Source organism: Cygnus atratus, chromosome 7 (genome assembly GCF_013377495.2).
Source record: "Cygnus atratus isolate AKBS03 ecotype Queensland, Australia chromosome 7, CAtr_DNAZoo_HiC_assembly, whole genome shotgun sequence".
In the NCBI taxonomy this organism is placed as follows: domain Eukaryota; kingdom Metazoa; phylum Chordata; class Aves; order Anseriformes; family Anatidae; genus Cygnus; species Cygnus atratus.
Genome location: NC_066368.1, coordinates 37,195,493 through 37,219,379, shown reverse-complemented (window position 1 = coordinate 37,219,379; position 23,887 = coordinate 37,195,493). Strand labels below are relative to the sequence as shown.

The following is a 23,887-nucleotide window of genomic DNA, read 5'->3' as shown; positions in this document are numbered from 1 at the left end:
AAGCAGTTGTTTTTGTCTTCACTGTCAGTAAAACTAGCAATCAAAAGAACCAATGGGAGAAAATGGGAGTTGTTCCAGAGGCCTGATGGGTCATCTGTTCTAGAATCACTAACCAAGGTTCTGAAAACTTGAAATGGGATTTGCCTGACCCTGTCAGTAAAGGAAGAAGTGTGGTTCTGGCTAACACTTCATCGAATCTGAATTTTACTTGGCAAACTTGAATGCAAAGGCAATTGCATGGAATTACTGTCCTGTTTCTGTCACAGAACCTCTTGCCATCATTTATATAAAGCTTCTGTTTTAAAAAAAAATCTGCCAGCATTCACACATTAACACTGTAACCTCACAGAACCAACATTTCTTGGTGATGTGGGACTGATCGTAGTCCAACAGTGGCAGAAGGCACCTAGGATTTAGTAATACTAGATAAATTACAGATTTCATGCTGTTAACAAAGTTCTCTCCGCAGCTGAAGGAGGATGACAACTTCTGAGACAGTTACCTTTGTCAGCACAGGATATCAAAAGCTGGCTCTAAAAAATCCTTAGTAATGACATCCTTCTGTTCCTTAAGCTGTGCTAGTCATACATGTGTTGGTACAGTTTGATAGTGGGGAGAGTATGAACCCAGTCCCTGCTACTACAAACCGTGCAGCTGACGTTCCTGTGTTTGGGGAAATGGCAGGAGTCAGCACACCCACAGCAAAAGGCATTAGCCTCGCATGACGAAAACCATTTCGCTGAGGAAAACATCGTTTATGTTCAGGGCGCATTTCCTCCCAGGTAAGTGTAACTGTTGATGGTGACTTCTGGTGCGGTACTGTGAAGTGTGGATTGAAGCTCTTCCAGAGACAGCAGCTTTGTGTATCCTTCCCTGGTGGCTGAGTTACACAAGGCTGGCGCAGCTGGTTCTGCAATATGCTGACAAAGTGTTGGTGTTAAAGCTAGCCCTTTTTGATACTGCATTATGTATCTCTGTCAGTAATGGTGTCAGTGCTGAGAGGAGATCTTGCAGCGTTTGCAGGCTGCTAATGCAGAGAGCAGTTCTTGCTATGCAGATTTAAGCTTGGGACCTAGCAGTTACATCTGAAAACAAGATTTTTTTAGTAAAATTACTTTAACCTAAGGATGCAGTTTACTGTAACATGGAGCAGATCTGTGGGATAAGCTATGAACTGATACAAAGTTCCACCCACTGAAAAGGATAGGGGAGAAGGTAGGTGAGAAAGCTGGTGGCTTTTAACATCCAAGTGACATGCTTATACAAATGCAAGGCTTTCTTAGAGGTGCTAGTTTGTAAAAGCAATACCTAGTAGCTACAGTAATATTCTGTGATTTCAGAAATTCAAAATAGATGTCTGTGGTCAAGTTTGATATTGCCCAATTTCTAAGAGAAAATGTGTAAGTTTCTCTTCTTACGGGCTTGCTACCAGTATTTGAGATGAGCTCCCCCTCATTTTTTTTAATTTGTCTCAAAATTTGAAATTTTGGCTACTGTATTACTTTAGTTCCTATTATTCATCTGAAACCAAGTTAGCACATACTTATCCATTTGTAATCCAAATTAATTAAGGAAATAAATATTTTCCAGTATCCCACTCTTCATTAATTCTGAAACTTGGGTTTCTCAGCCTGTTATGTACTGCCCAAACGTATGGTTTGAACCCTGGCAGGTATGTTGGGGCACATACTGGTTTAAAGAGATAGCAAGTTTATGCTGGTGTGTAAGAATTTGTTTTGTCAGCTTAGCGTCATCATTGTCCTGTCCTTAATGTTTAGATGGTGACATTTCAGTTATCCCACATTACAAAAAAAAAAAAAAAAAAAAGCTTACTTGCCATGCTCATGAATGTTCTTCCTAAACTTTGAATACCTGCATAGCAATTAAGTTCAGTGAAGAGGTAGCAATTACTTATTTAATTGTATATCAGATGTCTCTCATCTAAGAGCATTTTGAATAGTTTACAATAGTGAATACTTTACAAGAGAAAACATCTTTGCAGTAGAGTTCCCTTTATTTCATAACATTAAAGCACACAACCATTAAATACACTTGACACTTCTATTGTGCTATCTAAAAAGCTACATTCCAATATATACATGGCACAAATCTGGTGGCATCCACTTCAAACAAGTGGAACATCTAAACCAAAGCAAAGGCTTCACATAAAAAATAGATCGTACTCTCTGCAACTGTATTCTTAAAAAAAAAAATGACGATGAGATTAAATGGAAAGAAAGTAGATTACTGAAGCAACAATCACCTCCCATATTAATGCAGAATGTTATTTTTATCAGCTCATCTGCAGATGGCACAAATGAAAGCTGATTAAGGCAAACGCTTCTTAGGAAAGGCGATTTCTTGTAAACAGCAAGGAAAATATTTTTTCTTCATTAGAAGGTCTTTCCCAGGAGTGACATTTGCTATATCCCAGGCCCTTCTGGGACCCCTGCCCGGCTGCTCTATTTCTGAAGGGATTACATGATGCTTTGTGGAATGCCAACTTGCAGCTGGCTGTAAGAACAGCTGAGCTTTCTTTGCAGGCAGCTACAGCAGCAAAATGTGCCACTACAAGACTTTTCCAAGGGCCTGTCTGGCCTTCGTAATGTGCTTGGCCTCTGGGCTTTGGTATCTGGCAGTGTATGTTTATAATGTTTTGTGGATCACCTGTACCAAACGATTCACCAGCACAATTCAGTTAAAAAAAAAAAAAAAGTAAAGGTGTATTAGAAAAAAAGGTACCTTATTTTAAAGCCATAATAAGAAAAACTAACTTATGCTTCCATTTTAAGAGCTGCTGTGCACAAATGCTTTTCTCCCAAACTAATCAGTGTCTATTAATTAATCAGCACCTAATTAATAGCAACATAAGTCACTAAGCAGTCATTTTTTCAAGGGGAATTTCCTCGTAGAAGTAGAGCATCTTCTCATGTCCTGACCTGGAATTTTCCTGCTTTTGTAATGTATTTGACACCTTTAAAAGGCTTATATTTTTCTCCATACATGTCTAGGCGATTTACTTTCAATCCTGAAAAACAGAAAAATGAGAGTATAAAGTTAGAAGCAAAATACTAGAAATCTCCTTCATCTGTTTAACAGTCCTATTTTCTTCAAGCAAGTTCAGATCAGTTAGGAAGCTAGTTTTCGTTCCTACCCCTTTCACAAGTTCATGCAGTTTAAAACAGTAGAAGGGACCATTCTTGTCACCTAATCATAGCTTCCCTGGGAGGGAAAGGATTTTTTTTTGTTTTACTCAGTGAGGTCACATCCTCCTTACAAGGGATGAACTATTGAACAGATGAGTGCACCTTCTAATGCGTATGTATGCCGCCCTCTTGTTCCCAATAATGTCAATGAAGCAGAGGACAAATTTTAGAATTCTTCTCACTATAAATTATAACTTCAGTAATCCCTCCGTTAATAATTAAGGAACAGCAGTAGCTATTAATTACCTAACAGTTTCAGGTTGGCTGCTGCTTTCCCACAAGTCTACTGCCTTTGGCATCCAGCCACTGGTTTGCTATATTTAAGCTAGTGGATTGTAAGTTTAAGAGCAAGGTGTGGGATTCTGTTCTCATACAAGGACTAACCCCTATTTAGTCAAAGTAGTCTAGGAAGCAAAAGAACCTGGTAACTACCTAGAAGGATACTACATGCGCTGCTGCCCATTCTCATCTACTGGTTTCAGCCATCCTCCTTCCATCCAAATGTAAAGCTTTGCTCTGTTAGGGTCTTGGTCCTGCAAAGCTTGCTCACAGAAGCATTTTACAGCTTGACAACTTGTATATAAGTGTTTACAGGCTGAGGCCTTGTTTCATTTAAATACACTTTTGGTCCTCAGTCTAGAGATTTCGTTAAGATTTTGCTTGCAGATTGGTTTGAAGATGAAAAACTAGTCAGCTCCAGAAAGGAAAAGGGCATTTTTTTTTTAAAACCAACATTTTTTTTGAACACTATAAAGGGCTTTAGTGGTACAAGGCTATAGCAAGTCAAGAGCAGCATGTTAAATCATCTCTGCACTAAAATGAGTAGTTGTCTTCTGTTTAACACACAAGTCAACAAAGAAAAACCCACTTCCTCTGTACATTTCTCACAGCCTTTCTCGAGCAAAACTGGCAATTCATAATTCCCAACGAGAACGTCTGGCGGCAAGGTTAACTGTTGGGTTAGAGCCAAACTAACTTCAGACCAACAGCTTCAATGAAAAGATTAACTGTTTGCTACTGCATTTCCTACTGCTAATTATCCATCAGTATTGATTTCCTGTAACACCCACTTACCTGAAATTGCAAGCTGTTGTATCTTAAACTGGATATTTAAACTTGGATTTTCTTCTGGCTTGGGGGCTCCAGACTGCAGGTTCACTATGCCCTTCAGATTCGGTAGCTTTTGAGGGGTAATTTTGCCAACGTCCCATGTTAACACCTTGTCAGGAAAGAGAGAATGGCAGCAGTAGCCTTTATGGATGCCACCTATAAAGCCAAGTCCAGATGATGCTTTTTGTTTGCAGGCTGGGTACAGCAATCAGCCTGGTAGCCCTGAGAATTATGTTGGTGTTTTCATTCTTAAAAGATCAGGGTCTGTTCTTTTTAAAACAAAATGTTACTTGGAGATCTTTCACTTAGATTTCAAATCAAATGTGGCCTGAAATATTTCAAGGGCAGCAGAAAGCTCAGAGCAGGCTCAGAGCAGAAGGGCTTGGCTCAATACATTTCAGTGAAATATTTCCTGGGGTCTAAAAAGCTTTGAAAGCTTTGGGAAATTCAGGTCTCAAACCCCAGCTCAGAGGCAAGAAAGCAGAACTCCTGTGATAGTCTTTCAGACCCTCTGTTTCCCTTCCTGTGTGTCTTCAGGCAGTTCTGTGGAAGAGGTTTTCCTGATTTCATGCCACCTATTTTTCTGGCTCTTTGTTTTCAGTTCTACTGCATTTTGTCCAGCTAAATATGTTTTAAATAACATAGCTTGGAGAATATACTACAGCTGAAACCACCAGCAAAACACTACTGCATACATTGAAGAAGAATATTTGCAGGAGTGAAGGTGCAGGGGCAGGAATACCAGAAATAACCAGGAATCACAATTGGTGCATCTCTAAGACTGGAAAAGTAAATCTTTAAGAGAAGATTTTAATTCATAAACACACAGAAGGGAAAGATTCTTGCCATGTGTGGAACAGTGCTCTACTACTCTGCAATATGTAGGACTTGCTCTAATGTCCCCTGAGGTAAATAAATAAAAACTTAGGCCTTACCTTAGTAACTGGATCAAATGTATAGCTGCCCTGCGTAGCAGTGAGGTTCATGTTAAGTACTGCTTTTGGCATGTGAACTGTCATGACGACACCTTCTACTGTTTTCCCCATGTTCTGTTTTGGTCCAATGGTAACATCAAATCTTCCTGAAGAACTGTTCTCCTTAAAGCTGATCATATGCTTCACATATACAGGAATTGCCACCAAGCTGAGAAGACAGTATTATTAAGACAATTTTGACTTTTTTACTTTACTCTTTTTATGAAGATATAAATCCTCTGTCTACACAGAAACTTAGCCACAGAGCATCTAGCAGCAACCTTGATTACCAGATATCAACAGCCCTGTATTATTACCACACATGGTTTATCCCACTGAAAAAATGATCGCTCACTATCAGCAGCTTGCTGAAACACTGTTTTCTTGTTTTAGTGGGGATACAGCACCATATTAGACAAAATCTGAGAACGTGTTTTTTGGCAATAATGCAAATTCCCCCCTTAACAAGGAGAAATCTGCAGTTACAGTTATCTAATGCTTTCCACCTGAGTATGTAAAGAACCAGTATGTCTAAACCAAAACGTACTTCTGTGAACTGACACGGTAGGAGATCAGTCTGAAATTCCCATCAGGAGGAATAAACGAAAGGACTCTTTCAGACTCCCAGCGTTTGAATCGAATACATGGATGGAAGCTGACATCATCCAGCAGCCTTGGATTCTGTAAATAGTGGTAAAGTGGTAAGCAGAATCTCATAAAATATCAGCAGTTTGAACTAACTACTGAACTACTACACAATTCCTGCTTTTTATACTCGTAAGTATATTTTCTAGCCATTTTCTGAGATGCATTACTGATCTAGATGCATTTCTGGTCTGACACGACACAGCAGTTCCCATGAGTGTATTTTTGTGTACAGACAAAACCCATCCCAACTACTGAACAGTGCAGCAACTTTTGCAATACAATTCAAAACTTGATGTATTATTTCTCCCGTTTAACATATCAAGTAGTAGTTGTGCTCTCACATTTGTTTAACTCTGTTCACTAAGAAAAATACATCTTAAGCAATTAAAATGGCCAAACACACTGCTAAACTTACCATGAAAGAAAGAGAAAGATCCGGCATTCCTGAGAGCTTAATACACGAATCAATAACACCTTGGATTTCTGCAAAGACTGTGGAACCTGTGGGAGGGAAAAAAAAAAAAAAAAAGAAAAAAAAAAGACACCTCACTTAACATATTATCAAGGGCCTAACAAACCTGAAGTGCAGCTAGAGGGCACAGATGACATTTGCACAACACTCAGGAACGTGCCAAGCAGAGATAGGAAAGGTCATTCCAGTTACCTGTGGCCTGGGCAGCTTGCTAAAATACAGGAACCAGAGCAAACATCTTGTTCCAAATCAGCTAATTAGACCTTTGCAAGCTGTTACAAAGAACTTTTACTGGGTATGTTTGAAGTAGTTGCAAGCAACGTCCAAATAAAAATTTCAGAATATGCAAGCTCTGAATCTTCCTTTTGTCTACGCCGTCTACTGCCTCCAGAAAAAAGGGAAAGTCTGTAGAGGTGCAGGGAAGTTGAAGCACATGAAAACAGTCAATAGCAAAACACAGTAAGTTTGTGCCATAAAGCACAAGCTGTCATCATCAGCTTTAGCTTTCACAAACACGGCCTGTTTAACAAGGGGAGTACCTATTCACCTTGATGTTAAATAAATCTATAGCCAAAAGAAAACACAAAAACGAGACTACTAAGCACTGTACCCAGAAAAAGATCATTTTCTTAAGTGCCCTATAAGGATAGAAGGCATGAGCAGGACTCTAGACTAATTAGTCCTACAAGCGAAGGTTCTTTTAGAAGATAAGTAGAAACTCCAGTTTATATACAAGAAAAACAATACTTTCCAGCAATCCTGGAACGAGTTTTGTCTTGCAATTGGAGGAAAGCTGATGACTTCTTTTGTCTCATTCACGTGAGGGCCCACAAGCAAGGAGATAGACTATTGGCAAGAACTATGGGAAGATAGTTTTGCCATCACGTTTTAAATGAAGTATTTTTTTCCATTTGTATCTCAGGAGACAAACAATATGCAATCAGAAAATATCAGTACAGAATATTTCTTGTAGGTGTACAGCATGTTTTTTAAGCATATTGCTCTTTGAAGGTGAACTAAAGGAATGCATTTGGGCATGTCATTTTAAATTGGTCATATATTTCCATTTATGACATAGATTCATGCATAGAAAACAAATGCAAAAAAAAAGTGGACTGTTGTCTCTCTAAACATTAATGGTTAAATGTAGACACAGTCAACAAACAAAAATGAGTTTGCAAGGCATCTTACCTGATTTGTCTATAATCGCATCAATTTCTTCAATAACATCAAAGTAGGCTTCATTGTTTGTGTATTTTACCCCTGCCCTGCGCCAAGGAATGTTGGACAGCTGTCCGGTGGGAAGTGTGTCACCCACATTACTACTGCCTTAAAAATGGAAAAGAACTCAAAATCAGTAATAATTACAAGCGGAATGTTGCAATGACCACAATTAAGAATCAAAGTAAGATTTGACCCCCAAGTTTTGCAAACTAAAACCCAAACCACTAAAATTTCATTTGTTAGGTGACATGAAAAAACTTTATGGATGCATCCAGACTTAGAGCTTCCAAATTTTATACCGTGCTCAGCAAAATACAAAGCTCAGGTCAGCAGCAGGGTTGAGTAGAAGTAGATGAGGGGGCTAGATCCTCCAGAGGATTTCATCACTACAGCTGAACATATTATAGCTCCCTGCAAAGGCTCTGAGCACACTTTTCCCATCTTCGTGGTGTTCTATCTGGCTGCCTTCATGACCAATTTGCTGGTAAGAGCAGTTATGGAGAAAGACCTGGAAGAAGCCTTAGGGAGGGCTTCCACCCCTTTCACTTTGTTAACTATTGTTAAAGCGAGGCTGTCACTCTTGGTGCCCACCTGAGCTACCCAGCAGGGATGTGACAGCCACATTTGTGCCTGACCACGTGCCCTGCTGATCCAGATCCTGGCCCACAGCCTTAACTTTCTAGCTTGACTTGCCTCATCGTGACGGATTTACCCGGTGATCACTGACCTGTAGCTCGCCCTGTTATCATCTCCAGCTCTGATCTGGCCCTGACTCGTTGGCTCAACTTCCTGGCTCCTTGTCAGTCAGGCCATTGCCCCTGCCTGCCTTGCCATCACCCTCGACTCCCAGCTCTTACCACCATCCAGTGTGAGAAGATGGCTTCCTGAGCTACATGGTTATAAAGTAACTGCTACCATCATTTTTCAGGGAAAAAAAAAACGCACAAAAACACCACGCAATTTAAAACCAATGAGACTGTATCAAAAAATTAAACCTCGTGTGCTACCCCTGCCCCAAAAGACCAACTCCTCTGAGCACTGCCTCTGCGTGGCCCTGCAGCACACCTACTGCCTGTCTCCAACACAATGTACAGGCAAACATCTCACGTTATCTCTGACCCCATGTGACACCTCATGGCTTACCTCCCTTGCTCCCATCTGCCAGACCAGCAGATTCCACCAGCTCAGCTGACAGACACGTGGCTCTGTCAGTGCAAGATGTGTGCATTTACAACAGCCCGAAACTAGCACCGAGCGTGATGGATGCTGAGGGTGGCGGGGGGCCGAGGACAGGCTGTCTGTTCCCAGCCAGCAAAGATTTATTAGATAGCTGTTATATACCTTTATACAATCATTTCTTATAGTACATATAACCTTCTCCAGTGCCCCTCAGTTATCCAAGGCTTGGGCTAGCTCTGTACCACTCCCTGAGCACCTGTCTCCAGTATGTGCTGTCTGAGCTGGGAACTGCTATTCCTGAGGGACTTCAGCAGCTGTGCCTGGACCAGCAGTGTCATGGGGATATCAAAGGGTCCACGCATAAACTGCAAATAAGGAAGAAGTTGCTTTTACTCAACCAGCCTCAATTGACAGTGGCCTCACCTTACACACTCACACCAATATGATATTATCTTTTAGCTATGAAGCATGATGGAGCTTCGCTTTTAAGCTGACCGTCACCTCTGAAAGTTTATTTTCATACCTGTGATGGAGTTGACAACAGAGCGCAGAATTGTGGGAGGCTTAATCAGTTCCTTCAGTATGTTGGATTCTGTTGCCAGTGGAAAGCCATTGTCTAACATTTCTTCCAGAAGTTCATACACAATAACTACATTGTCCTTAATTGCAGTCTCAGAACATTCGCCAAAGTAATCCTAAACAAATCAGAGATTACAAAGAGAAGGATTTTTATTCCTGTTAAAATGTTTTGCCTTTTTTTTTTTTCAGCTTACCCTCCAATATCTCAAGGAACTTTAGTGCCTAAGATGAAAAGCTACTTCTATACTGTGACTGCATCATCTGTTCAGGTCACATTTATCATCTAATTAGAATTAAAGACAGTGTGAACAGTGAAATTAATGTAATCTGGTTTACTATGTATATATATCCCAAGGGTTCTCCCATTTGTGAACATTAACACGTCTTCATTTAGAAGACTGCTGTAAAATATGGAAACTACCTTTTGGCAATGACCAGTTTTCAGAGAGGTTCCTTTATTTACTGTGTCTGTCAAAGAAGTTGAAAACTGACTCTCATTTCACATCTCTTCCTTCCTTACTGACTGCTCCATGACTGTATGCTCCTTCTAGTTTATCTATATAACATGAACAGTATGAAAGCTTACAGACAAAGGCACCTTTTACAAACTGGCATTTGGGTTTTAGTGCTTGCAAGCTGATCTCTATAAGTCAAATGAATACACAAAATAATTCTCTTTTCCTTTGTACTCTATAAACCAGCAATTGACTTAAGAACTGCAAAGGGGAAAGTCGTGGGCAGGACAGTTTATTACCTTTCTTTAAAAGACGTTTATACAAAAATTCCTTTGGAATTATTTCAATTTTAATATTACATAATGGTGACAGACCTGGAAAGTATCTGCTACTCGGTGCAGAAATTCAATTACAAAGAGCGGTGGCACTTCCGTCTGTATGACAGACACAAAGAAGATTTTATCCCGATAGATGCTGATGAGGTAGTGATGTGGCGTTGAGATGACAGGAGGCACATTCTCGACATCGATTGCTTTCTCCTGAGCTTCAAAGAAATAATCACACACAGACTGGCTCACAACACTCTTCCAGTGCTTCTCCAGGAATATATCACCAGAACAGTTTATAAGAAACAGGCTGTGGATCATTTTCTGTTGGAAACACATTCAAAGAAGTTAAAATAAACAAAAGGAATTAAGGATTAACATTACTTCTTCTCCCACATTCCCTTTCTTATTATGGCTATTGTTTACTAATATGCAGTGTGAATTTAAGATACTGCTCTCTTTAAAAAAAACCAAACATTTTCTTTATTTAAGGAATGTTCTGCCACAAAATAATCCACAGTGGATTAAGTTGCTACCATATGTCACAATGTAAGCAAGAAGCCAGCACCCCTGATTTCTACTTTCATCCCTATGAGGCATTTGTAATTTATTTCTTAAAGCAAAGCTGACTATCCTGAGCTGGCACTCACTCAAACATGCATGGCAACATGCAAGGGTAACTTTATCATTTAAGTTTCCTGTTTTTTCTCATGGCAGGGGAGTTTGCATAACATCTGCATGTGTAACTGCATGCTGTGGTATCTTAAAGACAAATCTCATTAGCTTGTCAGCTTTTAGCTACTGAACAAGAAAAGTGTTTTTTATTTGCTAGCTAATTAGTCTTTTGCTTATGATCTACACTAAGCTGCAATTGGATGAAGGACTGGAATTCATTAAAAGTACACAAAAACAGAAGTTTAACTGTTTTACCTAACAAAATTGCTTCAAATGAAAAAAATAGCCTCTAAAATACAATGAAAAACATAATCACTCATGAAACAAAGGGGACATTAGATGCAGATCTGAAATGTGACTGTGATTTTTCCTATATCTTTCAAGATTTACAAATAATATACCCCAGCCACTGATCCTTCATTTTATTCTTGTGAAAAGCAGCTTATCTGCCTTTTAAAAAAACTAATTCCCAGTCTACTTCTCAACTTCCAATGTGACAGCTAGTGAGCAGAGTTATTGATTCAAACCAAAGTCAATCAACTATTTTCTCCACGTCTGTACAAGAGACAAATGCTATGAGGGTTCAGCTTATGCATGAGGCAGCTATAAAGCTTTGGCTGACCTGCAGCATAACCATACTCTGAGAAAAGTAAGTCCAAGTTTAAATTCAGGCTTAGAAAACAAAACAACCAAAATTTAACCCAAGCACAGGCTCCTCAAGCTGAAGTTAAGGTGGTACTTGCATCTTGCATAAACTCATTCTGCAGTTGAAGAAGCTGCCACTGGCTATTCAGCCCTGCTGACTTCCAAGTATCGATACTAGCATGCCTGTGGCTCTGCAATTACCTATATTAGGAAACTGGTCTGGTCATAAATTGACTCAGAAAAAGGAGATTCTGATCAAATCAGCTTCCTGATGCAAGTTATTGCATTGCCAGAGTGCGCTACATCTGGTGCAGAGGAAGTGCGCAGATGACAGCAAGGCATCAGTGGGCCCGCTGGGACCGCACCGCATCCGAGGCAACTCCTGTCAAAAGCATGCTGTCCTTAGTGGTAAACACAAAAAGACCCACGGTCAATATGTGGACTGAAAAATTCAATTAAGCCAATGCAGCATATAGGGGGAAGTTACTTTGGAATTGGTGATTGCCAATTTGCTTAAAAGTGAGAAAGAAAACAAAGCTACAAAGTGACACCATTGCATATTTCTGTTATACTCTTCCTGAACCAAATTAATCTCTAATTTAGTTTGCTAAAAACCAAACAGACAGACAATTTTAATACCGTGAGCACAGTGTTCTCACAAAGGAGCCTTGACACAATGCTTTAATCCAGTTTAACTAAACATGTTCTGAATTTAGCCAGCGCTGGACATTAAAACCCTTCAAAATCTCCCGGATAGTCGCACAGCGGCGTTGAGCATACCACTGAATGTCAGTATTGTTCCACACCAAGGCAGCCCAAACATATGAAGGTGATCAGCTGTAAAGCTTAGAATAGTTCTCTGTACATTTTAATATGGATACAATAGTGTATCTGTTACTGGCCGTAAACCCCCATTACCCAGTGTGTGCACCCCAAGCTGGGTGGGGGTGTTCAGCCCAGGGCCGACCTGCAGCGTGGCTGACACTGCCCCCAAGAAGGATCCCACAGTGGTTTCAAGCCCTAGCAGTTGTCCTGCTGTAAATGTTCACACTGGTTCTAGGTCAGAAGCCACTGCTTTGTTACGCTGCATTTCCAACGAGCACAGCCGTGCAGCACGCCAACATCATTGCCACCTACGCGTGGCCACGCTGCCCCTGCTCTGCCTGCAGCCAGCTCCCAGCTCGAGATGTGGCTGCTGGCAGGGCCTCTTCTCTGGCAACAAATCCCACTCACGGTATCAGACCGTGCCCTATGTGCTGTGGAGGGAGGGCCTGCACAGCCAGAGGGCGTTGTCGTTGGACCCCTGCCCCTATTTACTCATCGGCCCCAGATGCCCAGATGCCAGCTGTGTTCGTGACTTTGTGCGGCCTTGGGGTGAAGTGGAAAAGCAAACTGACCCAGGGGGCCGTGCATGGCAGATTATGGCCTTACAGCATCTGTGGAAACCGAGAAGTAAATTCCCACCTAGCTGCCTTCCCTATCCCCTGGTATGTGTTACAGGATGTCTCATGATACATAATGATTTTGCTTTTAGAGCAAGAGTTCCCTTCACAACCCCTCACATACTCATTCCTCCTTCACAGGCTTTAGCAGTATGCTAATGAGAAACTTAATTAGAAGTGCTCTGGAAAATTGTAGCTCTAGCCTTGCAGCTTGTATACGTGTTCTGCCCACTACCCACGGGCACACAGCCTGCTCCCTCGGTAAGCTGGTCAGCTCTCTGCCAGTGCTGACCATAATAAAGCAGCTCGTAGAGCAATGCAAGACTAACCCATTTCATTTATTCCACATGCTGTCAAACAACTGGCACCAGCCAGATAAAGATGGATTTGATGTTGTTTACCTTGCAGTTGGTACTACTACAAAAATATCATTTATAAGGTACGATTTAACAAAAATTACCTACAGTGCTTCCAATACCGAAGATTTCCCAGCTACTCTGTTTTTTGGCTGCCAGACTTCATTTAAGATGTGTAGACATCCCTGAGTTTTTCTCATTATCTAACCTTGTCCTTCTACCCCGTCAGAACTTGAGATTTGCAAAGAAAAAAAGATTAGAAAAGCTAAACGTAAGAAATCACTCTAGTAACAGTAAGATTCCTCACACCATTAGGTCAAGTAAATACCAGTGGGCAAAGAGCAAAGCTTAGGAGCTGGGACACTTTGAGGGTAAAGGTCTTGAATCAAAGTCCATCAGTTTAAAATACAGCAGCAAAAAACCACCACCAGAATTTAAGAACCAGGGGAGTGCCTCTGCAGCAGTGGACACATATACATACCACTTTGAGAGAGCAGCACACAAACACCCGATGCAAAATAAAGGATGTCCCTCAAAAGGACGTGCTTCCCATCTCGCTGCTTCTAGGCCTACCTAAGAAGCAGACTGAAGGACTTTGTGGTTTATTATTTGCATCTTTAGTTCAGAGGAAGACATTCCAGGTAACGTTTAATATTCTATATCCTTCAATACTACTGCCTGATTGCATGAGATCTTCCAGTCACTGCAGCAACAAGGAGCCCAGCACAGGCTTTGTGGTTTCTTCTTGCAGCCCTCGCTCCCATCCTTGTTAAGGCTCTGACCTAGGAAATTCCTCACGGCTCTATAGGGTCTTTTTCACTCTACCAGAATATGAAGTCCTCAAAGAAGAAGTAAGTATTTTAACTTAGATGTCTTCAAATATGCTATTTCCAACTCTGTGCTTTTTCTTTTGACTAAATCTGGATTTTGCAATTTCACTTTTTTTTTCCCCATCTCTTGGCAGAAACATCTGGACTGAAATCACAGCAGGCTTACGAGACAAATGTGGAGCTCATTGGAAAGCTGGAATGGCTGTGATCATGGGAAAAACACTGTCTGTATGTGCTTGTCCTTAGCTACAACCAAGTACTCTAAAATTTAACTAATGCAGAAATGCTGCTGCCAGCTGCTTTTCCCCGACGCTGAGCTGAATTACAGCCAGAACTCTGAAAACCAGGACCTGAGCGATTTGTCACTGACCTCTGCAATGCCCTTTGGAGCGTTACTGTACAGGGCTTGATATGGAACCATCACTGGAAAATATTCCAGAGCTCCTACATCCCCTGCATCTGGCGGAGCTGCTCCAAAGGACACAAGGATTAGTGGGAGCGGACTGCCTGAGCCTCTGCTATGTATCTATGGAAATGAACTTCTAGCAACAAGCCCTTAAGAGAATGGAAAGTAATCAAATGCTCAAAGTAATCTGGAGAAACAAATAAGCTCAAATAGATGATTCTATTTCTACTTCAAAATTAGTATTTTTGTCACAAGCAGCTGGTCGGTAGTTTAAGCTAGCTTTTTCCAATAAATTCAAGATATGTCACAAACGTGCCATAGATGTGGCAAAACCTAACAACTTTTGCTTCCCTCCTCCCCAGCCCCATTCACTGACTCTTAAAATAGCAAACCTAATGAGGAGAAGTCCTATCAAAAACTTCAGTGACATTTACAAGACAGCCAATGTGACAGCTCTGAACATACAATTAGCTGGACTAACCCTGCTACAACAGCAGTAGTTGTGAGCCTCAGATCTTACTAAAATGAGAACGGTCTGTAATTTCAAGGTTTTATGTTTTTATTTTTTGGAATGCTCCTATCGCTGGTAGCATACTGAAGCTGTCATTAATCTTCTCATGTATAAGATGCCCACAGCTTAAGACATCTACACATTAGGGTGAAAATGTATTTGCATCCCTTCTAAAGAACTGCCTGGTGTTTTTCTTTATTACTCAAGCAAAACTCCCAGAACCAATTCAGCTGTCACCTAACAGCATCAAGTGCTAGTGTCTGTGCAATAACCACTTAGATGTACATCTCATAAGCAAAATCATCCCTATTAAAGACGAAACACTTTGCTTCCCAGATACTCAGTGTACATTTATTTATCTCCCCTCTTGTTTAAAATCTTGTTACTGACTTTCTGGAACTGACTGTGAAAGGAAGCAGTTCACAGAGAATACTCTGACGTTGTCTTAAGTCAGTATTTAGTGTCCAGAACAGCCTCTCCAACTTCCTCTGTATTTACACCAAAAAAAAATCACATCCTGCATAACAATTTGTGCAGCATTTCATCTGACTGAGCAAGTTTCCAATACTATATTTGCATGGCGCCTCTACAATTCAGTATAAATCTTCTAAATGCTGGCAAGCTTGTTCCATCTCTTGCCAACAAAACAATATTAGATTCAGAATAATCAAACAATATTAGATACTGAATAATTGTGGTTCCATTTGAGATCTGCAGGAACAGAAGGTTTCACTGTAAAAGCTGAAAACCCAATAACGTTTCCCAGAAAAAAATAATATTAAAAATTCATTGCTGAAACTACATTTTTACATGAAGATGGAGCATTTCTAATACAATTTATGTCCAAATCGGTGAATCTAGGACTACTAATGGACCATTTAAGAAATTCACTCTCTGAAAGCATTAGTGAATAAAGACATAGAGAGGACCAAATTGCCATAGTAAGGTCAATATCTCGTCACCAGGAGTTTCAGGAACAGATCGATAGGATTGTTGGGCTCCGAGAACCACCAAGAACTTTGAATGGCCAAGGCAGCAGGATTCGATCACAGGACACAAAAGCCTCATCTCAGTAGTTATTTGGGAAAATGTTTTCTGACTTGCTCTTCCAGTTCACTGCTCCAGTACCTCTGACAGGCTGCAGTGAGGGTGCCACCAGCTTTATGCCACTCTTTTTCATGGGCTCTATTTTAAGAGGCACTCAAGGTTCACGAAAGGACAGCACAGGGCCACAGAGCCACGCACTACTGAAATACTAGACCTGAGCCAAGAAGCACCTCTGCAGCCCTGCTGTAAATGACAGCTCTCACTAACATACGTGTACTCTGACACAACTAGTCCAAAGTCCAAACGGTAAAAGAAGGCATATACCCATTTTTATTTACCTTCTCTTCCACAAGAGAACGGAGCTGTACTCTTTAATTCTACCATCGTATCGGATTAAAATCAGGATCCAGAATTTTGAGCGTTAAAGAATCTTCCAAGAAGTTCCGGCTAAAGAGCAGCCTCTTATGCACATACACTGAATAAGCATAAAAAAGATACCACGCGTTTTCTGTGTATTAATTAAGTTTACTATACAGTAAAGCTGTACAGGAAGTAAGTTGGCTGTAAATAAAGCAAGAGGAAGAAACTACATTGTAAAAAGGTTTAATTTTGTTTCTTCCCATTATTACAGCTGCCACTTGTCACCTGCTGTTCAGGCCTCTCTACCTTATGAACTCCAATTTCTCTTCCAGAAATTTTCATGACAAAATTTCTCTAAGATTGCTTACTGCAGAATTGCTCATAAGGAGACTACTGCTTGAAAGAGTGACTAGGGACTTAACTGGTACATAGCTGTTTTGCACAACTGGAAGCCTCATTTCTGGACAAGGAAAGCAAAATTGAGTAGTATTGGAAGTGGAGGGGTCTTCATGTTTAATTTGCCATCAGTGAGGAATGTTCAGGTATGTGCACGTGGACAGGAAAGAATCTTCTTGTCTCATTTTCTTCCAAATCTGGGTTTGCTTGTGGTTTTTGAGTTACGCAACACCCAAGATACCACAGACTAAATCCCAGATATTTAGTGATATACCATTAAAGCTTTTTTTTTTTTTTTATATATATATACATGAGAAGCTACGTGCAGGTCAAAACTGCTGGGAACTGCTGGCTGAATCAGTCTCATGGTTGGCATAGTCCTTTTGTACAAGAGTGCTTCTATCATTTTATCTCTTGCATGAGTAATCCAATTAGCTTGTGCTTTTCCTGGAAAATAGCTTTTCCTCTCTCATACTGCAGTCTGCCTTCTATGAACACAAATTTTCATTATTCAGGTATGATTTTTTTTTGCCTGGTTGTTTATATTGTAGCTCCATTTATTGAAGTTGTTCCCTCAGTCAGATCAACACCTAACGGTTACGAACCATTTGGCGTGCTGAAAAAACGGTGAACACATACTTCAAAGCAAGTTATCCCTAAAACAAAGGAAAAGAAGCTGCAGCCTCCCCCAGTTGCCCTGCTATGTACTGAACAGGGCAGAAAGGATGTGCAGTGCAGCAATGGATGATAACGGATTAATTTCCAGAGCACATTACAAAAACCTACACTCACGAGGACCCTCGCTAATTAAGCAAGTACTGCGTGATCAGCACCGCCAGGTTTGCAACAATGATCCTGGAGAGAGATTCAGGTGACCTGGGTGCCACCGCTCAGGCAGCCGCCCTGTCCCCTGCCCCATCCCAGCGTGGCGTGGCAACAGGTTTTGGGTATGGCCTGGAATGGCAGTTCCTGCGTCCTCCCTCCTGCAGGCCCTGAGCCTTTTCCCGTAACAACTAAGCTTAACCATCTCCCCGTGCATGGTGCCACCTCACCACTGCCTTGCATTTCAGGGCGTACCCCACACCGGTCCCGCTTCAGCTGGACACGTGTACAGAGCCATCCGCTAAATACTGACTGACTGTGGTACTTCCCCAAAAACCAATTATACACACACACACACACACACACACACACACACACAGACGCGCACCCTCAGGGGCTGCCCCGCTCCCCAGCTAAGCGCTGCCCACCAGCCCTTCTTCCCCACCTCCCCTCAGCCCCAGGTCCCCCAGCCCAGCCCGGCCCGGCCCGGCCCCTCAGCGCGGCGCCCCCGTCCCGCCGCCCCTCACGTACCTCCCCGGCCCCGCGCGGCCCGCTCCCGGGGCAGCGGCCAAAATGGCGGCGAGGCCCAGCGGCGTGCGGGGCCGCCCCCCGGCGGAGGCGCGGGCGGCTGGGGCGCTGCCTGCTCCGCGTGGTGGCTGACGGCGGCCCCGTGGAGCCCCGGCCCGGCCTCCCCCTGCTCACCTCCCCCGCGGCCCCGCGGCCGCCGCTAGCCCCGCGGCGCCCCTCGGTCTCGGGCGGGGGACGGGGCCGCCCCCGTGCGCTCGGAGCGGGCGGGCGGAGCGGCGGCGGCTCGCCGGGAGCGGGGCCGGGCGGCGGGCGGGGCGCCTTCTCCCCGCGCCTCCGCCCCCCTTGCTCGGCGGGGCCGGGCCGAGCCGAGCCGAGCCGCGAAGATGGCAGCGGGGGAACCGCAAGCCAAGAAGCTGAAGCTGGAGCCGAAGCAGCTCAGGTAGCGGGCGGGGGCACGGCGGGCACGGGCAGCGGGCGGCCGGGGCCCGGCGGCACCGGGTCGGGCCGGGTCGGGTGGCCCCGGGGCTCCCCGCGACTTGGCCGGGCGGCGGCGGGTCTCGGGCACCGCGGGGCCCCTCCAGCGAGCTCCGCCGCCGCGTGGGTGCCCTCGGAAGCCCCGGCGGCCGGCCCCGGCGGTCTGTGCCTCCTCGGGGCGCGGGGCTGGCCGCCCGCGGCCCCCGGGCACGTTTCCTGCAGGACACGTGGAGCGCTGGGGGTGCTTTCACAGCCCGAAACGAGATGTCTGTGCCGTTTGCTCCGCTTCCTCGCTGCTATCTCTGCGGTTGCACTGACTGAGCCCTTCTGACTGATGGCCTGCACAGAAGCAGCTCGTTTATTTATTTTTTTTAGTGCCCTAAGAAAACCGTAAAGTTTTTCAATGCAGGAAACATGGTCAGAGAGGTACAGTGGAGCTTTTGTTGGTGCAGTTTCTGGTGTGTTTTCTCGGGATTATTTAGACACGGATAGAATTGTCTGATATCTGATCTCCTTCCAAGTGTTCAGGATACGAAGAAGATTAATGACGTAGGGCTTGAATCGTCAAAAATTGCCCTGGTGGTAACTAATAACTTGCTCAAATATAGCATAAAGAGATGTTCTTCAGGACTAAGATGAGAACAGTCCCTTACAGTGCTGATGTCCGTACCCAAAGAACTAATCTTATTAAATTTGTCAAAGTCAGGGTACTTGCTCCTCTAGCAGCTGAGTGACTTTTCAAGTCTAATAATAGTTAACAAGCTCAGTTGCAGATAATGGAAGAGGAAAAACGTAACTGAGCTCTGAAAGAAAATAAATGGCATGCAGCAATGTAAAGTTGTAATTAAAAAGCATTAGCTATTTCTGTGGGCTTCAAAGCAAGGAGGAACAAGAAGCTGGGAACTGCAATGTTTCTGCTTATAAAGCTTATTAGAGGAAACTGCGTTTTACCTGCCTCAAGCCCAAACATAAAAATATAAAAATTTGAGAACGTTGTTGAAGTATTGAGTTAAAAATGTAAAGGATGTTTAAAATGGAATGGAAAGCCATGGTAACATACTTTTGCAGCAACCTATTAAACAAAAATAATAGTTTTGCAAGGTGCACAATGGGTAAAAAAAAATAACGCTCTTAGAACTTCAGTACTCTAAAATCTGTTTCAGGTCAGTTCAGTATGAAGTGTTAGCTAGACTACAGTGCTATCTGATAAGAAGAGTAATGCCATAATCAGCTGGTGATTAAACAGTGTTGATGAGTGTTGTAGGCCCCAGACTGGACTTGTCAGTGGGTAGGGTGGGCAAACTAGATTTAGCAGACATCTGCTCTTGTTCGGGTATAGCTGCAAGAATGTGTTTGGCTGCATGCTGCTGTGGGACCTTGTCCCCTGTTGAGAGCCAGTACAGAAGGTACTAGTCTGAATGGCAGAGGTCCCTTGACTCTGCTGTGTTTGTAATGAGGCTGGGTTGTTAATGGAAGCCCTGCTACATATGCTTGGTAGCACTGAAAGCAGTTAGCCTATAGATCAGAAAAGCAGTACAAAAAAAAGTCACTTGAAAATATTGGGGGATAACAACTTCGTATTTGTTATACAAAGAATTAGATGAGAATTTGTTGTTCTCAACATCTACATTTTAGACTCTACAGTCTCTTCAGAAGACCATGTGCAAAGGACCGAACAAGGATGGTCTCGCACCTTACTGTTCTACCATCTTATGAACCTATATCTTTCCTCTGGCTACTGCAAAATCTAGTTTAATATCAAAAATGGCATTAAAAAGTTAAATTTCACTCATTGTCATCAGCAATAAACATTTCCCTCCCTTATATCTTTAATTTGTCACTTTCTCTCTAAAAGTGGCATCAAGGAGGTTTCATGGATACAGCCTTTCAGTGCCTTTTGGTCCTTTCAGGCAAAGTAAAACAAAAACAGCTGCCCCGTATGGTAGGCAGAGCTCACCTGGTTCAGCTGAAGTTCTTTGAAGGTAATGTAGGATGGTTGGCTTTTGCCACCCAGCAAGCATAGCACAGAGCTCAAGACCCAAACGAGCGTTCCCAGCACAACCAGGGCATTGTGCTGACATTAATCTGCAGGGTGTCAGGTTTTGTATTGTCTTTATTGATGGGTACAAATCCCTGCTAAAACCAATGGGCTTTAGGCAAGGCCATTAATGCATGTTACGTGCTTCAGACTTCTGACCACATCTCTGCTGTGTGAAATAAAATATCACTGTACGTGTCAACTGTACTGGTTGAACAGAAAATAGGCTTGCAGAATTGCAAGCAGTTTGTCACTGAGCAGTAGTATCAGCTTACTAGAAACATGAGGTATTACTATAAAGGAGAATTACTAAGGATTTGTGTCCTTTTATATTTGGTTTGGTTTTATCTTGGAAGTCTGTGAAAACTACAACCAGGCTTCTTCTGTTAATGGACTGTCACAGTCATGGAAGAATTTGAACGTTCTCTGTAGAAACGTTTGAGCTGATATGTGTATTTCTGTATAGAAATCTGCATGCTTGCAGAAGAGAAAAATGAACAGTTGTGAAATCGTCCTTGGTAAAGTCCCGTCTGTTATGTGATGGCCTTCTGGCAGTTCTGCAGCTGCTGTATTGATTAAATAGTCATGACGTAGCTGGCTGTTTGGACAAGTCAATTTATCTACATGAAGACAATGTAAGCATTGAATCTGACAAATTTGAGCAGAAGTACAAAGTATAATATTCCTCTTTTTCTGTTACTATTAGACATCTATTGCTTTTCAGAATAAATTATCAAACGCTCTGTGGGTAACTGTTGTCAAAAGCAGTCCTTTGTCATTGCCGTTCCAGTAAATTTTAGACAGCTTGATAGTAGTAAATGTAGAAATGTTGCTAATTTCATGCATTTTTAATTTTCTTAATAAGCTGGGTTTAAATTTGGCTTATTCTTTCATCAGCTTTCTAAAAATGAAGAAGATTCTGAGTATTTTAAATTAGCTGTGACAAAGCTTTCAGTTAGAATTTAGTAAACCATTTTTCTTTCTCTCGTTATCTCTGGCTTTTTTTTTTTCCACCTCACTCTCCATTTATATTCCTTTTAGTTTCTGTCTTTGTTGCTTTGTAATTTCTTCACTTTTCAATTACCCAGATACAGACATGCAGGTCACTTTCCCTCTGTCGGTACTCTTGATAGCCTCTTGGTACAAAGAAAGATCTGACTCTAGCACCTTGCTGGGTGTGCTCCCAGATGAATAAAACCAAAGGATTTTTTTTTCTTCAAATGAATATTTAGACCCCTTTAGAAAGTAGACAAACAAAACCTTTTGATGACACTTGGGACGTATTTTTCTAATTTTGCTTCATTTAAGACGTAGCAGCAGCAATCTTCCCTTCAAAGTCGTGTTGACAGAAACACATCCGAAAACTGACTGACCTGCAGCATGGAGACTATCTCACTGTAATGGCTCAGGATCTTGCTTCCATTGTGCTGATCTGTAACTCAGATTGCTGTGTGGATTGCCACGTGTCTTCCCCAGTTGTTGATGTAATCATGCAGGATTTGTCAAAGCATGTGTCATAGGATACAGTTTCTACACTTTTTCATTCTTCTGTTGGAGAAGCTTGTTAGGGTGTTTCCATTCTTTTAATTAAAGAAATCCTGTGCTTTATTGGGAAGGAGTGTGTGACTTGAGGAAAGAGGAGGCCACGGGAAGGCTATACGTGCTCTGAACCACGAGCACAGCAGGGGTCTAGTCCTTCCTTTGCTGACGTTACCTGCAGCCCATCAGGCAGAAGGGTCATTTTGATGAGCAGGGGTAGTTAGGCTTTCCTAATAGCCTCCAAAAACGTATGCCTCCGACTTAGGGTGTTGCCTCACTGAAGACAGCAGGACCAGTCTTGTCCTGAGAGGTGCTTACATGCATGATTACATGTGGGAGGGGAACCAGTGCAAATATGACTATTTAATAATGAGTCGTGAAGTTCCTGTGAATTTTTCCAATTTTGAGAGTTCCTTCTCTTTCAGCAAATGAAACAGCTTGTGTAGAATTACTCATCTAATTGGATCTACTAATGTTACTTACAAACAGACATGGAAGATGTCTGGAAAGGAGACAGAGAAGTAATTGAATATAGTGTCAATTGTAATAGTGTAAAATGGACTTTATGCAGAACAAGACCTTGGCTTCCTCTACTGTCGCTGAGGTCTGTTTGAAGTGGAAATGTTTGAACCAAAGCTCTGGCTTGTGACTCAAGGTTGTGATATTGAATTGGAATAGTTACTTACATAGGCAAAGTACATGAGTATTTCACAAAACCAGTTTCAGAAGCAGGGAATGTGTTGCTATCTAAAGGTCGTTAATTAGTGTTTGCTGGCAGTGTGTCGGAAAACCTTATCTTCTTGAAAGAAGTAAATTGAACTCAAAGATATAACGCGAACACTAGGTTTTCTCAAGGATTTTCATCTTGTATGTACAGAACTCGCTTCTTAACTCATTTCAATTTACATACTAATGTTATTTATACAATAAATAAGCATTTTGCGATTTTGCGTGAAGGAGAGAAGTCTGAGTATTACTCAGAGTTAAGTGAAGGAAAGTTTTTTTTTTTTTTTTTTTTTCCCATTTTGAACTGTAATAATTTCTTTAATGATTGTTTGACCGCAGTCAAAGCTGTACCATGCCTGAAGGATATGGTAACATAAGGCAACTTGCTGGCTTTATGCTACCTTTGGATTGCATTTCCAGTGAAAGATGTTTATTTATTTTTTATTGTACATTCAGTGTTACAAAGCAGTTGGAACTAAAGGATTAGGCTGTTTGACTTGAGTAAGATAGAGGAAAGAAGAATAGCTGTAATATAAAGAAGGCAACAGACTTACAGATTTTCTTTTAGATTAGAATTTACGGATTTTCTTTTGCTTTTACAGCTGTATTGTCTGTGAAGCTGGTCTAAAAGCAATGGATTGTGCTGTAGGATTTTAAATTTAAAATATTTCTAATAGTTCGCTAGGTGATCCATAAAAGCTAAAAATGTTATTTTTTATTGTAAAATACATTTTTTCTCTGCAGAAATAGTTTCAAAACAATCATTTTTGTAGAAAACGCATATAAGATGTGTAAAATGCTCTTACCAAAAGAGAGTTAATGGACTTTGTGCTTGCTAGTCCCATTTTATGATGTCTGCTGAGGCTATTACGTAAATGATCAACAACCTTCTGTCTTGTAGAGGTAGAAGCATGGACAG

The 23,887-nt window shown here is 42.0% G+C and overlaps 2 protein-coding genes and 1 long non-coding RNA gene across 7 annotated transcripts in view; 2 read left to right on the top strand and 1 right to left on the bottom strand.

Moving 5' to 3' along the window:
- Positions 1-1,993: 1,993 nt before the first annotated feature.
- On the bottom strand, positions 1,994-18,479 carry AP3M1 (adaptor related protein complex 3 subunit mu 1). Of its 3 annotated transcripts, none has more exons than XM_035542968.2 (9): positions 18,366-18,479; positions 10,222-10,497; positions 9,337-9,508; positions 7,602-7,739; positions 6,354-6,439; positions 5,838-5,971; positions 5,252-5,459; positions 4,281-4,425; positions 1,994-3,028 (listed from the first exon to the last, which is right to left on the bottom strand). In XM_035542968.2, exons 2-9 carry the CDS (start codon positions 10,492-10,494, stop codon positions 2,928-2,930), a joined length of 1,257 nt encoding a protein of 418 aa, XP_035398861.1. In that variant the 5' UTR covers positions 10,495-10,497; positions 18,366-18,479; the 3' UTR covers positions 1,994-2,927. The 3 variants fall into 3 exon arrangements, with proteins under 3 accessions (XP_035398861.1, XP_035398852.1, XP_035398870.1); XM_035542959.2 differs by lacking the exon at positions 18,366-18,479 and adding an exon at positions 18,195-18,349; XM_035542977.1 differs by lacking the exon at positions 18,366-18,479 and adding an exon at positions 16,424-16,555.
- Positions 11,413-16,671, top strand: LOC118246146 (uncharacterized). The gene is made up of 3 exons (XR_004778090.2): positions 11,413-13,932; positions 14,043-14,142; positions 14,256-16,671. It is a non-coding gene; the product is annotated as an uncharacterized LOC118246146 (long non-coding RNA).
- Positions 18,478-23,887, top strand: part of ADK (adenosine kinase) — a 291,598-nt gene continuing 286,188 nt past the window's right edge. The window contains exon 1 of one of the 3 annotated variants that reach the window (XM_035542992.1): positions 18,478-18,630. In XM_035542992.1, the coding sequence (XP_035398885.1) occupies positions 18,575-18,630 (56 nt within the window). In that variant the 5' untranslated portion in view covers positions 18,478-18,574. The remainder of the gene's footprint in view (positions 18,631-23,887) is intronic. The other 2 variants (XM_035543028.2, XM_035543013.2) reach the window with 2 other exon arrangements.